This window comes from Phodopus roborovskii, unplaced genomic scaffold (genome assembly GCF_943737965.1).
Source record: "Phodopus roborovskii unplaced genomic scaffold, PHOROB, whole genome shotgun sequence".
NCBI classification, from domain to species: domain Eukaryota; kingdom Metazoa; phylum Chordata; class Mammalia; order Rodentia; family Cricetidae; genus Phodopus; species Phodopus roborovskii.
The window spans coordinates 2456349-2469587 of record NW_026126651.1 but is presented as its reverse complement, the minus strand read 5'-3'; the positions used below and the strand labels follow the sequence as shown (position 1 = coordinate 2469587).

The following is a 13239-nucleotide window of genomic DNA, read 5'->3' as shown; positions in this document are numbered from 1 at the left end:
AGCCACATTAGATCATGGGTTAAGTGAAGTACACTCTTCCCTAGACCCCCACAGACCTAACCTAGCAGTTTACACACGCTTTGTCCTAAGTGAGATCCCAAGGAAGGTAGGTGCCCAGTAGCTTCCTGTCCTCTGCCAGCCCTGGATTGCAGGAAGCCCCGCCCTCCACCCCAGCCCAGCTCCCTCCAAATCACTCTCCTCCATAAAGTCCTGCCCCTTCATTGAAGCCTCATCCATCCGTCCAAGCCCTTGTCCACACCCTTCTATTCAATCTCCTCTCCTAACCCAAGATTACACCTCCATCCAAATCCTGGCTCTTCCTTTTAAGTCCCGCTCTTACCCCCCCCCCCCACACACACACTCCTGTCCAAGCCATGCCCCCTCCCAAAGCTCTTCTCTTGTCCAAGCCTTTACCCCACTGCAATCCAAGCCTCTACCCTTCACACAAGTCCACTTCCTTTAAGGCCCTCCCTCCCTCCAAATTTCCCAGCGGACGGCTCACAAGGCAATGATGCTGGCCACCAGAACTATGAAGCCAAGGATCAACAGTATTAAGAGTCGGTGTTTCAGATTTCCTTCTGGTTTCGAATGGTCCATCGGAATTATGGACACCGGGGTCTCTGCAATCACCTGGCCAGGGGCCTCCTCCTCCTGGGTTATGATGTTTGGTGGTGGTTTTTCCTCCATTGCCCTTTGTGGTAATACTGGCAGAGGAGAGCCAAAGGGTAGTCCTGGCTTCAGCTGTGAGGAGGGCGCTTCTGCCCCCACAACCCTAGCCTTCTCTAGAGGGTGGGTGCACACCAGTAGGTCCAACTGAGGCCTACAGCAGCTGCTCACACCTCCATGACCAGAAAGCATGTCTCCTGAGGGAAGCCTTGCCTCTCAGTACAGACCCTGGTTATAGCCAAAGCCACACAGCCCCAAATGAGGCCATGCCCACAGGAGATCAAATCCCATGGGTAAGGCCACACCCATGGGATTCTGCCATCCCGAACGCCACTTTCTCAACGCCTCAGACTGACCTATGACACGAAAATGGATAATAGTGGCAGGGCCAGCATTGATGGTTCCCAGTTCGCAGCGGTAGTTGCCGGCATCCTCTGGACCCACCATCGTCTTGGTCATGTAGGGTTCTTTCCCCTTGGACATCAAGGTCTCAGAACTGTTCCCCCAAACCTAGACCCAAGCTCAAGGGGTCACAGAGGCCTGGGGAATTTGGGGACTGGGGGAATAGAGGGGTGAGGTCACGGGGCCTCGGTGCAGGGAAGGCAGGAATCAGGAGTACTGATGGCCCTAATCCTCACAGGAGGCAACATAGATCCCCCTACCCTTTGTGCTGGGGTGGCTAGGATGGGAAGGGCCCTGGTCAAGGAGTGGGGCCTCTGCGGGGATCAGTAGAGGCCACGAGGGTCGAGTTCAGGGGCTCACACAAATCTAATAGACATAGGGGCAAGGACCGCAGGAGTGATGCTCCCACCCTGTAAAAACTGTAATCCGTAAGTCCCTCAGAAGCGTGATGCCAACTGAGCTGGCAGTCCAGGATCATGTCTTCCAAGCGATGCACCTCTATCCGGCGCTCTGTGCGAAAGGAGGGGGCTGCCGCTACTTCTGGAGGAGCCCTGCAGTGCATGCGTGTGCATGCGTGGCTGCCCCTCTTCTAGCCCCACCCCTCGCCCTTGAGCTGGGGGATGTGCTCACCCCCGCAATCCATGGATTTCCGACAAGAGTGGATCTGCTTCTCACACCTATTGCACCAGATCAGAGTCTGCAACATCGTGCCTGAAGGGCGAAGGTCAAAGTTGTATTCTCCCACTAGGAGGTGGGGGCGAAAAGGAGAATTTGGCAAGGGCCGGGGCAGCTGTTTGCACCAAGTGTCTGGGTTGTTTGTGCCCCCACCGAAACTTGTAAGGAGTGCAGGAAACACCCACTACCTAAGAAAACCTGGCGGTCCAGGGATAGCTCAAATGGAGGAGAGTAACAATCACCCGTCCTGGGGGAAGGCTCATGGGGCAAAAGAAACAGATGCATGCTACACTCACCACATTGGTTGGGACAATAAACTGCCTCCGAAGGGGGAAAGGGGGGAGGGAAAGAGAAAGAAAATCACATTTGTTTTTGTTTTCAGAAAGGAGTCTGCTATAACCCAGGCTGGTCTCAAACTTTACTTCAATGAGGATGACCTTGAACAGTTTATCTCTTGCCTCCACCCATCAAGTCCTGTGATTAAACAAACTGTGTCAGCATCTCAGCACGCGGCCCAAGGTTGCCACAAATTCCCCTGCCTCAGCCTCGCAAATGCTGGGATTACAGGTTTTGCTACCAAGCTCCAGAGGATAATTTCCTTCTAAATTAATGGGAGTGGATGCTGAGCAGAGATCTGAGATTTAGGAGCTTTTAGGCAGTAGGGGACGGACCTGGGGAAAGTGTTCTTGAGGACATGGATGGAGAAGAGGGTTAAGGAAGCTGATGGCTCGGGCCCTGGACTTTCATCTCCCTCACCTTCTTTTTGGAAACGCGTGGCAAGAGTGGCGAAGATGTCCTTTTGCAAACGGAGCATCCAGAATAATTCCTTTACAAAGAGCTCTCCTAGGAGGAAGCAGAGCCAGGAACAGTGCTCCCCAGACTCAGGTGTGAGGTACAGTAAAGCACTGCATATACTACAGACACTACTCCAAGTGGTCTCAGACTCACCCTGTAGCTGATCTTTCTGTCTCCACCTGATCTAAGCATGCATCAGCATACCCAACATCCTGCCTCTTATTTATCTAACTATGTATTCCCGCTGTCCTAGAACTTGCTGTACACACCAGGCTGGCCTCAAACTCAGAGCTCTGCCTGCCTCTGCCTCCCCAATGCTGGGATTAAAGGTGTGGCCACCAGCTCCACTCTTATTTGCTTGACAGGCACCACGTTGCCCAGGCTATTCTGGAACTCTGGGTTTAAGCAATCCTCCTGCTTCAGCTTCAGTCTGAGTAGCTTTAAGTCCAGGGATGGCCCACCGGTCTTCGCTGGCATTCCACATCTAGCCCTTCAGGGGAGAACTATAAAATGGCTGGGCCACAGGGCTATGAAATGCACACCTGCTCATTCTCTTAATCCTCACAGCTACAGAGAAAGGGAGACAATTGTGGTCTCCACATTAGGGCTGAGGAAGATGCCCAGCCTCAGGTTCAAGGCCACATGGCTAGGAAATGGCAGAGCCATGATGGCTCTCAAGCAGAGGCTTGAAGCTTTAAGAAACCAGCTACGGTTTCTCAGGGGCTCTGTCCTCATCCTCTGGTACATTTACCTTTTACATCACTGTCCGTGATACGTTTCAGATCCTTCAGAAAACTCCAGGATGCCTGTTCCAGTGTGTCCTCATCTGTGTGTGGAGGACAGATACAGAACCCCAGAGTCCAGCTTTTTGGTCTCATTGGCTAGTCACCACATAGAGACTACAATACCCATGAGGCCATTGGGCAAACTGCTCATTGCCTTATGGGAGTTGTAGTTTACCACACAACTTGCTAGAGCCAATATTGTGAGCTATGAGGAGGGACTCCATGATTCTGTATTCCAAGACTTTTCCATTCTTTCTTCTTCTTCTTTTTCGAGACAGGGTCTCCCTATGTAGACCAGGCTGTCCTTGAACTCACAGAGATGTAACTACCCAAGAGCATCGACCACTAGGCCTAGTGAATTTTCCATTCTTAAACTCAGTAGCGACTATGTCAGGACTTCTGGCCCCAGCCCTTCCTCTCCCAGGACCCCGAGGTCTGCATCCTGGCCTGCCCTCCTTACCCACAGCCCCCACATAGGAATCCTTATTCAAAGGCAGATCCTTGAAGTCCTTCACCGCCTGCTCTACCCTCTTCATTACGTTTTCGTGATGCTCGGGTGCCAGGTGGCCAGGCAGGTAACTCTGCTCCAAAGTCTTTAGCGCGGCCACTACAAACGGGTCACATATGATGCAGGGCCTCGCCGGACACAGGCAGTCGGCCAGAGCAGCCAACAAGAGTGTAAAACGCGGCCCCATGGAGGCCAGAGCGCACAGCTCGCCAGCACCGCCAGAGGATCCTCACCCCAAAACGAGGGCGGGGGGACGCTAAACAGAAGCCAAAAGACAGTCTTAGAGCATTCCAAAGCTCAATACGAGGGTCTCTGGGAAATTTCCAAGTAAAAAGGAGATATCATTAATTAAAGACCCAAAATATGAATTCGGACCCCCCCCACCACCACCGCAGCACAGAAGAACTCAAATTTTAGGGTCTTCGTTGCATTCCTGCAAACTATTAAACCATCCCCAACCTCTCTCCATTCAAATTTCAAACGCATGGGTTTACTCCCCAGCTCCCCCAAATTCATATAATTCATAACTCTGAACCTGGGTCAACGTTCAGACTCTCAAGCTCTGAAAACCCCGAGGCACAGCAAACTACACAGTCAACAGTCAAAGCCAGATAAACCATCAAAAGCTGGGGCACTGGCACTTGGGAGACTGAGGCAGGAAGAGGAAATGAAGACCACCGTGACCTACTTGAGACTCTCTCCAAATTAATTAAATACATAAGTAAATAATTTGTCTAATAAATAACCAACTTGGAAACTATCAAACTAAAAAAGTCTTCAAAACAAAAATTATCCTAAATCCTTGAGCATGAAGGTCCTACAAAAACTTCAACATGCCTCCAAAGCCATCCCCCAGTTTCTGGGCTCCTGTCGACTCTCCCTCGCGACTGAGACCCCTGACCTTCCGGACACCCTCTTCTCAGGCCCCAGTACCTCTTTAACAGCCGCTCAACTTCGTGCCCTCAAGCGCTAATGCTTCGCCCAGATTCTTTCTCACGACTAAGATTAAGTTTTTCTTGGAAGACTGGGGAGAAGAATTTAGGGTTTTTCTACTGGTTCCGAGAGTCACCGGTCGTCCCCTCTTCACAAAACACTTGGGCCACATCCCACTTGGGGGACCCTAAGTCCCTTAGAAATATTTCTTAGGACTCTCCGGCCCCGCCCAGAAGTTCAACTCTAAGTTTGATTGGACTGCAACAAAGCAGACCCCGCCCGCCCCTCCATGACGTCACAGGGTGGCAGCCCTTTCGTAGAACTTTCTCAGCACCTGTGGAATGGAAGCGGCAAACGTGCTCTTCATTGTCCCCCAAGTTTCCGGCAGGAAGCCCTCTGGCTGGTAGAAACCTTGGCATCCAGATAAGAAGATGCGGTAAGTGGCTAGTCTTAAACTGGGACTACAACTCCCAGAAGGCACTGGAGCTTCTCTCTTTCCCTGTGACCAGTCCCACAGCATGGGAAACATAAATAGTGATACTCTTCTCACCTCAAACCTAGATAAGTAGAGGCCTGGATCCAAGCATGGTGACCTACACGTGTAGTCCAGGCACTTGAGAGGCTGAAGCAGGAAGATTGCCACGAATTCCCAGCCAGACTGGTCTACACAGTGTGTTCTAGACCAGCCTGGGCTACAGAGACCATCTCAAAATAAGACAAAACACAAAAGAGGTCTGGTGGCCAATACTGACGTTTGCAGAGACAGGTACTAAGGGAAAACGGAGAGACAAACCTAGCAGCAAGGGTTGCCAGATGTATGTGCAATATCCATGCGCCATGAATGTCCCCAGTAGACAGACACACAGACACACACACACACACACTCACACGCACACACACGCGCACACACACACACACCACCCGTGCACTCGCAGCGCACAGACAGCTCCAAAAACTCCAAATCCATGGATTGATTGCTGACGTGGCCCTTTAATTCACAGCTCCCTCTCTCCAGCCTGTACAAGCCGAATTGGGAAGAGGTACCCAGAAACTCCCTGAGAATTGGATTAGATTAAATGCTGAGGGGAACCATCAAGGACATCTGACAGCTCAGTCAAACAGCCGTCCTTCTGGATCTGAGGCTGCGGTCCTGCAGGGCCTTGAGCTGGGTTCAGAGGTCTGGAACACCTTCAGAAGCTTCCCCTGGACCTTCTCAAAGCTGGATTTAGTACCTTTGTGAACCCAGGGACACACCCTTGTTTTCTGTAGGCCTGGTCACTTCGGGGAAACAGACCCCGGGTCCCCTGTAGCATCAGAGAAGAAATCTCTTTGACCCTAAATTCAGGACTAATCTATTTCCTTAAAAGTTTAAAAGTTTCCAGCTCCAGGCGCCCAGGAGGCTGGTGAGTCAGCAGTTTCTTCATCTCCATAATTCAGAAGTTCTAAGAGGATGAGCTGGGTGGAGAGAGAACTGTGTCTCACAGGACTAACCTGGACTTCAGCCATCAGACAATGATGTTCTGGCGGAACATCAGGAGAACATTCCAGCATTTCCAGAAAGCCCTTCATCTCAGTGTCCAGAAATGAGTGCCCACCAGCTCCTGGACTACCACAGACACATTCCAAAGCCACGGACCTCTAGAGACATGGATGGTTGACTTTAGAAGGTTCAGACCAATCTTAAAAGACTGTCTGACTCCCAAGGGTTAACCGGAGCCTGAAGTGGGGACAGGTCAGCGTTAATGCCCACCCACTCGGGCAGGAAGGCAGCCTTGGGCCTGAAGATCTTCAGAAACTCTGAATCTGGCAGGGTGAAGTTGGCAAGATACACAGTGTCTCCACCAGCTAAGTAAGCAGCCCAGAAGCCAAAGGTGCCGACAGTCATGATGGTATGGTTGCACTGTGTGAGCAGTGCGAAGTCTCTCCCTGGTGTACTCTCCCGTCCATTGCCAGCAAAGACCACATCCCCATGAGACGTGTCGATGTTCTCCACACACCATTCCATGCCATTGCTGGTGACCACAAAGATGGGGTCCTTGTGTCGGGCCCGGAACCAGTCCATGGCTTGCTGGAGGTAAGCCTGGTCCCCCACTACACCCTTCCATCGATTGGGCATCACCTCCAGATAGTCTCCGCGACGCACATGGACACCCACAAAAGTGTGAGGGCGGAGGCCTGAGGGGCCTAGCCGGAGCCCACTCAGCATGTGCTGGGCACCCTCCCGAAGGTGGTCGTGCAGGGTGAACTCCTTGCGGATCTGTTCCCGGAGATGGTGGAAAAAGGTCCAGGAGCACGGGAAACCGGACAGCTTGAGAAAGGGGTCCTGCAGGCGGGAGTACTCCTCTGACATCCAGTCATGGAGCGCTAAATGCTGCCAGGGGGTGAGGCTGTCCACCTCAGGGTCCAGCACGGGCAGGGAGATGCGGAACACAGGGGCCAGGGTGGCATGCATCTCAGGCTGAATGAAAGCTGGGCGGCCGTTGAGCTGAGCCAAGGCCAGCAATGTGGCATACTGCCCCATCTGGTTCCCGAACCTGCCTGCTGGGGAGATGGTCCAAGTCCCAGAAAGCGAGGACGATTGTCTGGGGCAGGAAGGGGAGGCATTGAATGTCTGCAATGGGCGGGGCAGGCACACCATGGCCACTGGGGACTTCAGCAGGTGGTAGTCTGGACACAGGATAGAGAGAGTTAGCTCACTTCCAAAGAAGTTTCCTCCGCGCAGCTGGAAAAAGAAGGAGCCGGTGGAGAGCACACAGACCAGCAAGAAGGCCAGGCAGAGCTGCCTCCGGCTGGGGGTCCACATGGCTGTAGGGGGGAAAGGCGGATTAGCAGGCGCATGAGGTGAGGCCCAGAATCTGGGACTCCTCCAGCTCTGGGAGCTGCAGTGAGCATCTCCTCGGTCAGAGGCTGAGAGCCTAAACCCAGCCTGGTAAAGATTTGAATCTCTAGGGATGGGGTCAGGAGACATGCAAATAAATGAGTGGCTGCAAGTCTGGGAGAGCAGGACCTGCTGGGAACTTCATCCCAACGGCCTTCTTCTCAGGAGCACCTGAGTGCACGGGCGCTCTCTACCCATGCAGGCTGTAGTTGGGGACCAGGGGAAGCCCGGTAAGGAGGAGGACTTTAGAACTGAAAAGCAAGCCCCCCGGACGTTGTGTAACTTTCCCTAAGAGCCAGAATAAACATCGGTTTATCCCGCATACTAAAGAAACGTTCAACCCAAGTCTGCCCCACTTGGTGAACACAAAAGCTGGGGTGAATCCAAGGCAGATACACAGCTGAGAAACCCTCAGCAAGCATCCCCGGAGGAGCCTGGTGGACCTTGGAACTTGCTAAGAACTGGTTTAGTTTCCTGAGTCCAGAGCCGTAGCAGGAGGGAAGGGGTTCTCATGGGGAGAGGCAGGGATAGGATTCCAGGTTTGGGGGTTGGATTCCAGGTTTTGAGAAAGACCGGGATAGGGTTAGAGTGGTCTAGATGCCCTCGTCATCCCTGGGGGTCTGGCTTGCCCGTGCCTACTAACCTGAGGTCCGTGCCTACTAACCTGAGGTCCGTGCTGGTGGTATAAACGGATTCTTTTAGCCTGAACTTCCAGTCCCCAAATAGAGCCTTCATCGGCCACGCTTGGAGTTCAGGAGCCCCGGCTCCGCAGCCCTTCCCGCTAGGCTTCCTTCCCGCAACCGACTGAGAGGGCTGAGGGCTTGGAGACCCGGAGGGAGAGAGAGAGAAAGAAAGGCTGGCAGCCTTTCCAAGGCGCGCAGCCTCCGCCCTTCGGGCCGGGCAGGTAACAGGAGGCGGAGCCGCATCCTACCTGGCTCCTCACCCCAGCGTTCGGGTGAGGGAGGCACGCCTCCGAGGTGGATTGCCGCCATGCCCCTTGTCCCTTCCTCTCGGATCACTGACACTACCTACGATGGACAGCCCAGCTGGCCCCCAGAAGTTGCCGCAAATTCTGCATGGACCCGGGGACTTGGGCCCCGCTCGCTGCAAGGCTGAACCCGGGAGCTCAGGTCCCAGGCACGTTTCCTTCTCCGGTGCCGGGACTTAGCGCCTGCTCCCCTTATCAGGATGCTCTGGGAGTAGCCACGCCCCAGTGGAGCAAGGTCTGGACTCCCGCCCCCTCCTCCAACCCCGCCAGCTGCACCCTCCCAGCAGGATGGAGAACCTGTTTGCCAGCTGCCTCAGCCCAGGCCCGAGCCTCTGCCCATAGCACACCACACGGTCCTTCCCCCAGCTCCCTCTTTGGGACTATCCTAAAGTCTGGGGTCCAGCTGCCATTTTCTAGACTGGCAAACAGAGCAGGTAACCGTGAAGAGGTGGAGTTGTCTAATGTTCCTTCTGGGCAGGCTGCTGGTGTGTCTGGGGACAAAGGCCTTAGCTCTCCTGTCCTGAGTCTTTAATTGTCCAGAGTTGGCCGCCCCACAGCCTCGCCCTTACCTGAGCGTTGACACCCTACAAAGACTCAGGAATTCCATGTGGCTGGCCCAAGATTAGATCATTTCTCCAGGCTCCCAAGGCCCAGGCCCGCCTCAGACCTAAAGGTTTATTGCCCAGCCTCCTCCCTTAGACTCCCTCAGTCCCAAGGGCCCTGCTCAGGCTTCTTCCTTCTAACCCAGGAATTTGCCCCAGCATGTCTTTGCAAGAGCTCATCCAGCTCTTCCTCCTCACAGAGCCTGGCTGGGTAGGAAAGATAGGATGATGTTCCCATCCCCCAGGGGTGTTTGGGGAGCACCGTGCAGAGCAATCTCTGGTGAAAGAAGTACCAGGATTGCATCAGGGAGGGTGACATCAGGGAGGGTGGCAGATGAGCCCAGCATCTGAATGCTAGGTTGGGCTTGGTGAGTGGCCCACCGCCAGCTGGGAGCTGTCCACCTGCAGACTCCTCTTTCATGCAACTGATGCAGCTTTCCTGCCGATGAAAGCCTCAGACCCCAACACCCTTGAACCTTGAAGTTCAGATAGGATGGGCTACATAGCTCAGCTACTTACACAGAAAGTCTGAGGTCCAGGGATCCTTGGTGCCTGGAAGGCAGACCCCAGCCTCCTCCCTCAGACCCAGGAACCAGACCCCAGCCTCCTCTCTCAGACCCAGGAACCAGACCCCAGCCTCCTCCCTCAGCTCTAGGAGTGCAGACCACAGCCTCCTCCCTCAGACCTAGGAACTAGACCCCAGCCTCCTCCCTCAGCTCTAGGAACCAGACCCCAGCCTCCTCCCTCAGATCTAGGAGTGCAGACCCCAGCCTCCTCCCTCAGATCTAGGAGTGCAGACCCCAGCCTCCTCCCTCAGATCTAGGAGTGCAGACCCCAGCCTCCTCCCTCAGACCCAGGAACCAGACCCCAGCCTCCTCTCTCAGACCCAGGAACCAGACCCCAGCCTCCTCCCTCAGACCTAGGAGTAAAGACCACAGCCTTCTCCCTCAGCTCTAGGAACCAGACCCTAGCCTCCTCCCTCAGATCTAGGAGTGCAGACCCCAGCCTCCTCCCTCAGACCCAGGAACCAGACCCCAGCCTCCTCTCTCAGACCCAGGAACCAGACCCCAGCCTCCTCCCTCAGACCTAGGAGTACAGACCACAGCCTCCTCCCTCAGACCCAGGGTCCATGCCCAGTCCTTTCCTTCAGACCCCTATTGGAAAGACCCCCCCCCAACCCCCCATCCCCATTGCATCATCCGTCCAGGCTGCCCTGGCCACGGTGGAATTCAGGTTTCTGCCAAGTGTGTCAAATATCACGCGTCAGGAGTGGGGAGGGCACGTGGGCGGGCCTGTCTGGGTATAAATTCTGGTACTGTGTGTCTTGTCAGCTGGGGATTCATCGGGAGACACGGGCATTCATGTCTCTACCTGGATCTGCCCTGCTGGGACACCCAAGTCAGAAGCCAGCCCCAGTCAACCGCTCCTCAGACTCCTCAGGGTCCTTCCTAGGTTCATTACTGATGGACTGGACGAAATCTGGAGTTGGGGTCCTAGGACCGTGCATCCCTCTGCTGGCCATCTTCCTGCTGGGGATCTCCCAGGCACACCCCATCCCTGACTCCAGCCCCCTCCTCCAGTTTGGGGGCCAAGTCCGGCACAGGCACCTGTACACAGATGACGACCAGGACACTGAAACCCACCTGGAGATGAGGGAGGATGGCTCAGTGGTAGGCACCACACACCGCAGCCCAGAAAGTGCGTGTTGTGAGAAGGCTGGGGTCCTGGGTCCTCCCAAGTGTGTCCAGATCCTGATTGTCTTTGGGTTGTCTTCACAGGTCTCCTGGAGCTCAAAGCCTTGAAGCCAGGGGTCATCCAAATCCTGGGTGTCAAGGCCTCCAGGTTTCTTTGCCAACAACCGGATGGAACCCTGTACGGATCGGTGAGTCCTTTTCTGTTGTCCGCCCTCAGAGGCCCCAGGCTTAAAAGCAGGGTGTATGTTTAGCGCATTCTCTCTTGGCCGTGGGGTCTTGTCTGTGTTTGCAAGAAGAGGAAACGGAGGCCCGGACAGGTCACCAGTGACTTCAAGTCCTGATGTCTGTGAAGGGCCGACTAGCCGGTGGAGAGGCCAGGTGTCAGGACTGTAGCCTTGTATGTGACCACGTGAGCTCCCACAGGTTCTGCCCCTGCTGACAGAAAGACGTTCTGGTACCCATGACCGATAAGTACCCCACTAGAGGTGGTAGGCAGACTGCCAACCCAGACTCGGGAAAGTTGAGGGAGGAGCCTGGGCCTTACCCTGCTAGTCTACCGACAGAGAGGGCTGGGACTGGACCCCAGGGGTGAGGGCGGTCGCTCCAGGTCTGGGTCTGAGAGAGGACTCTGGGGCTGGACCCTGGAAATGTGCTGTGAGTCTCTAACTCTTCCTTTGCCCCCAGCCTCACTTTGACCCTGAGGCCTGCAGTTTCAGGGAGCTCCTGCTTGAAGATGGATACAATGTGTACCAGTCTGAAGTTCATGGCCTGCCCCTGCGGCTGCCCCCGAGGGACTCTCCTAACCAGGCCCCTGCAGCCCCGGGGTCGGTGCGCTTCCTGCCGGTGCCAGGACTGCCCCACCAGCCGCAGGAACTGCCAGGGTTCCTGGCCCCAGAGCCTCCAGATGTGGGCTCCTCTGACCCACTGAGCATGCTGGGGCCTTCCCAGGGCCGAAGCCCCAGCTACGCTTCTTGAACCTTCTGACTCTGGGGAGTGTATCTTTTTTGGGTTTCTTCTTATTTATTGTGGGTATTTATCTATTTATTTTAAAATTTTTCTTACTTGGGACAATAAAGAGTCTGAAAGATAAATGTGTATTTAAGGAGTGAAACGTGTTTCTTTGACTGTGAGACCCTCAAGATGCCACCCTACACTGGGCACCCTTTTCCAACATTCCCAACACCACAGCCCGTGGTCGCAGTTCAGAACTGTTCATCAAAACCACCTCAGTATTCGGGACTTTGGTTTGTTGTTGTTTTGTAGGACACTGCCATCCCACAGTCTTGTGAAAGAGGTAGATGTTGATAAACTCTGTTTTTATAGTATTTCATTTGTGTGTGCAAGGTGGCAGGCATGTGCCACAGCGCGTGTGTTATGGCTCAGAAGACACGCTTTTAATCCCAGCACTCAGGAGGCAGATGAGGGCAGATCTCAGTGAGTTCTGAGTTCGAAGCCAGCCTGGTCTACAGAGTGAGTTCCAGGACAGCCAGAGTTGTTACACAGAGAAACCCTGTCTCAAAACAAAAGCACACAAGAAAGAGCCAGGTTCTCTGCTTTCCGGTGTGGGATCTGGTGGTTCTAACTCAGGCACCAAACCAGGTGCCTTTGTCAGCAAAGCCATCTCAGCGGCCCCCAAGTGCGTTTCTTAAAACCTCATAACCTCATCTTAGGGTCTGGGATGGCTTGGTTTTTGTTTTGGTTTTTGGTTTTTGGTTTTTGTTTTGTTTTTGAGACAGGGTCTGTTACTCACTATGTAGCCCTGGCTAGCCTGTAACTCACTATGTAGCCCTGGCTAGTCTGTGACTCACTATGTAGCCAGGGCTAGCCTGTGACTCACTATGTAGCCCTGGCTAGTCTGTGACTTACTATGTGGCCAGGGCTAGCCTGTGACTCACTATGTAGTCCTGGCCAGCCTGTGACTCACTATGTGGCCAGGGCTAGCCTGTGACTCACTATGTAGCCCTGGCTAGCCTGTGACTCACTATGTGGCCAGGGCTAGCCTGTGACTCACTATATAGCCCTGGCTAGCCTGTGACTCACTATGTGGCCAGGGCTAGCCTGTGACTCACTATATAGCCCTGGCTAGCCTGTGACTCACTATGTGGCCAGGGCTAGCCTGTGACTCACTATGTGGCCAGGGCTAGCCTGTGACTCACTATGTGGCCAGGGCTAGCCTGTGACTCACTAGGTAGCCCTGGCTAGCCTGTGGCTCACTATGTGGCCAGGGCTAGCCTGTGACTCACTATGTAGCCCTGGCTAGCCTGTGACTCACTATGTAGCCCTGGCTAGCCTGTGGCTCACTATGTAGCCAGG

At 54.3% G+C, this 13239-nt stretch overlaps 3 protein-coding genes across 3 annotated transcripts; 1 reads left to right on the top strand and 2 right to left on the bottom strand.

The window, feature by feature from the left end:
- Positions 1 to 498: 498 nt before the first annotated feature.
- Izumo1 (izumo sperm-oocyte fusion 1) lies at positions 499 to 4056 on the bottom strand. The gene is made up of 8 exons (XM_051174233.1): positions 3784 to 4056; positions 3290 to 3364; positions 2500 to 2586; positions 2040 to 2060; positions 1699 to 1779; positions 1478 to 1578; positions 1023 to 1176; positions 499 to 704 (listed from the first exon to the last, which is right to left on the bottom strand). Exons 1-8 carry the CDS (start codon positions 4016 to 4018, stop codon positions 499 to 501), a joined length of 960 nt encoding a protein of 319 aa, XP_051030190.1. The 5' UTR covers positions 4019 to 4056.
- Positions 4057 to 6210: 2154 nt separating this feature from the next.
- On the bottom strand, positions 6211 to 8419 carry Fut1 (fucosyltransferase 1 (H blood group)). The gene is made up of 2 exons (XM_051174413.1): positions 8307 to 8419; positions 6211 to 7569 (listed from the first exon to the last, which is right to left on the bottom strand). The coding sequence occupies exon 2, from the start codon at positions 7565 to 7567 to the stop codon at positions 6434 to 6436; it is 1134 nt and encodes a 377-aa protein (XP_051030370.1). The 5' UTR covers positions 7568 to 7569; positions 8307 to 8419; the 3' UTR covers positions 6211 to 6433.
- A 2276-nt stretch (positions 8420 to 10695) lies between these two features.
- Fgf21 (fibroblast growth factor 21) lies at positions 10696 to 12001 on the top strand. Its single transcript, XM_051174419.1, has 3 exons — positions 10696 to 10930; positions 11011 to 11114; positions 11611 to 12001. Exons 1-3 carry the CDS (start codon positions 10696 to 10698, stop codon positions 11899 to 11901), a joined length of 630 nt encoding a protein of 209 aa, XP_051030376.1. The 3' UTR covers positions 11902 to 12001.
- The last annotated feature ends 1238 nt before the right edge of the window (positions 12002 to 13239 follow it).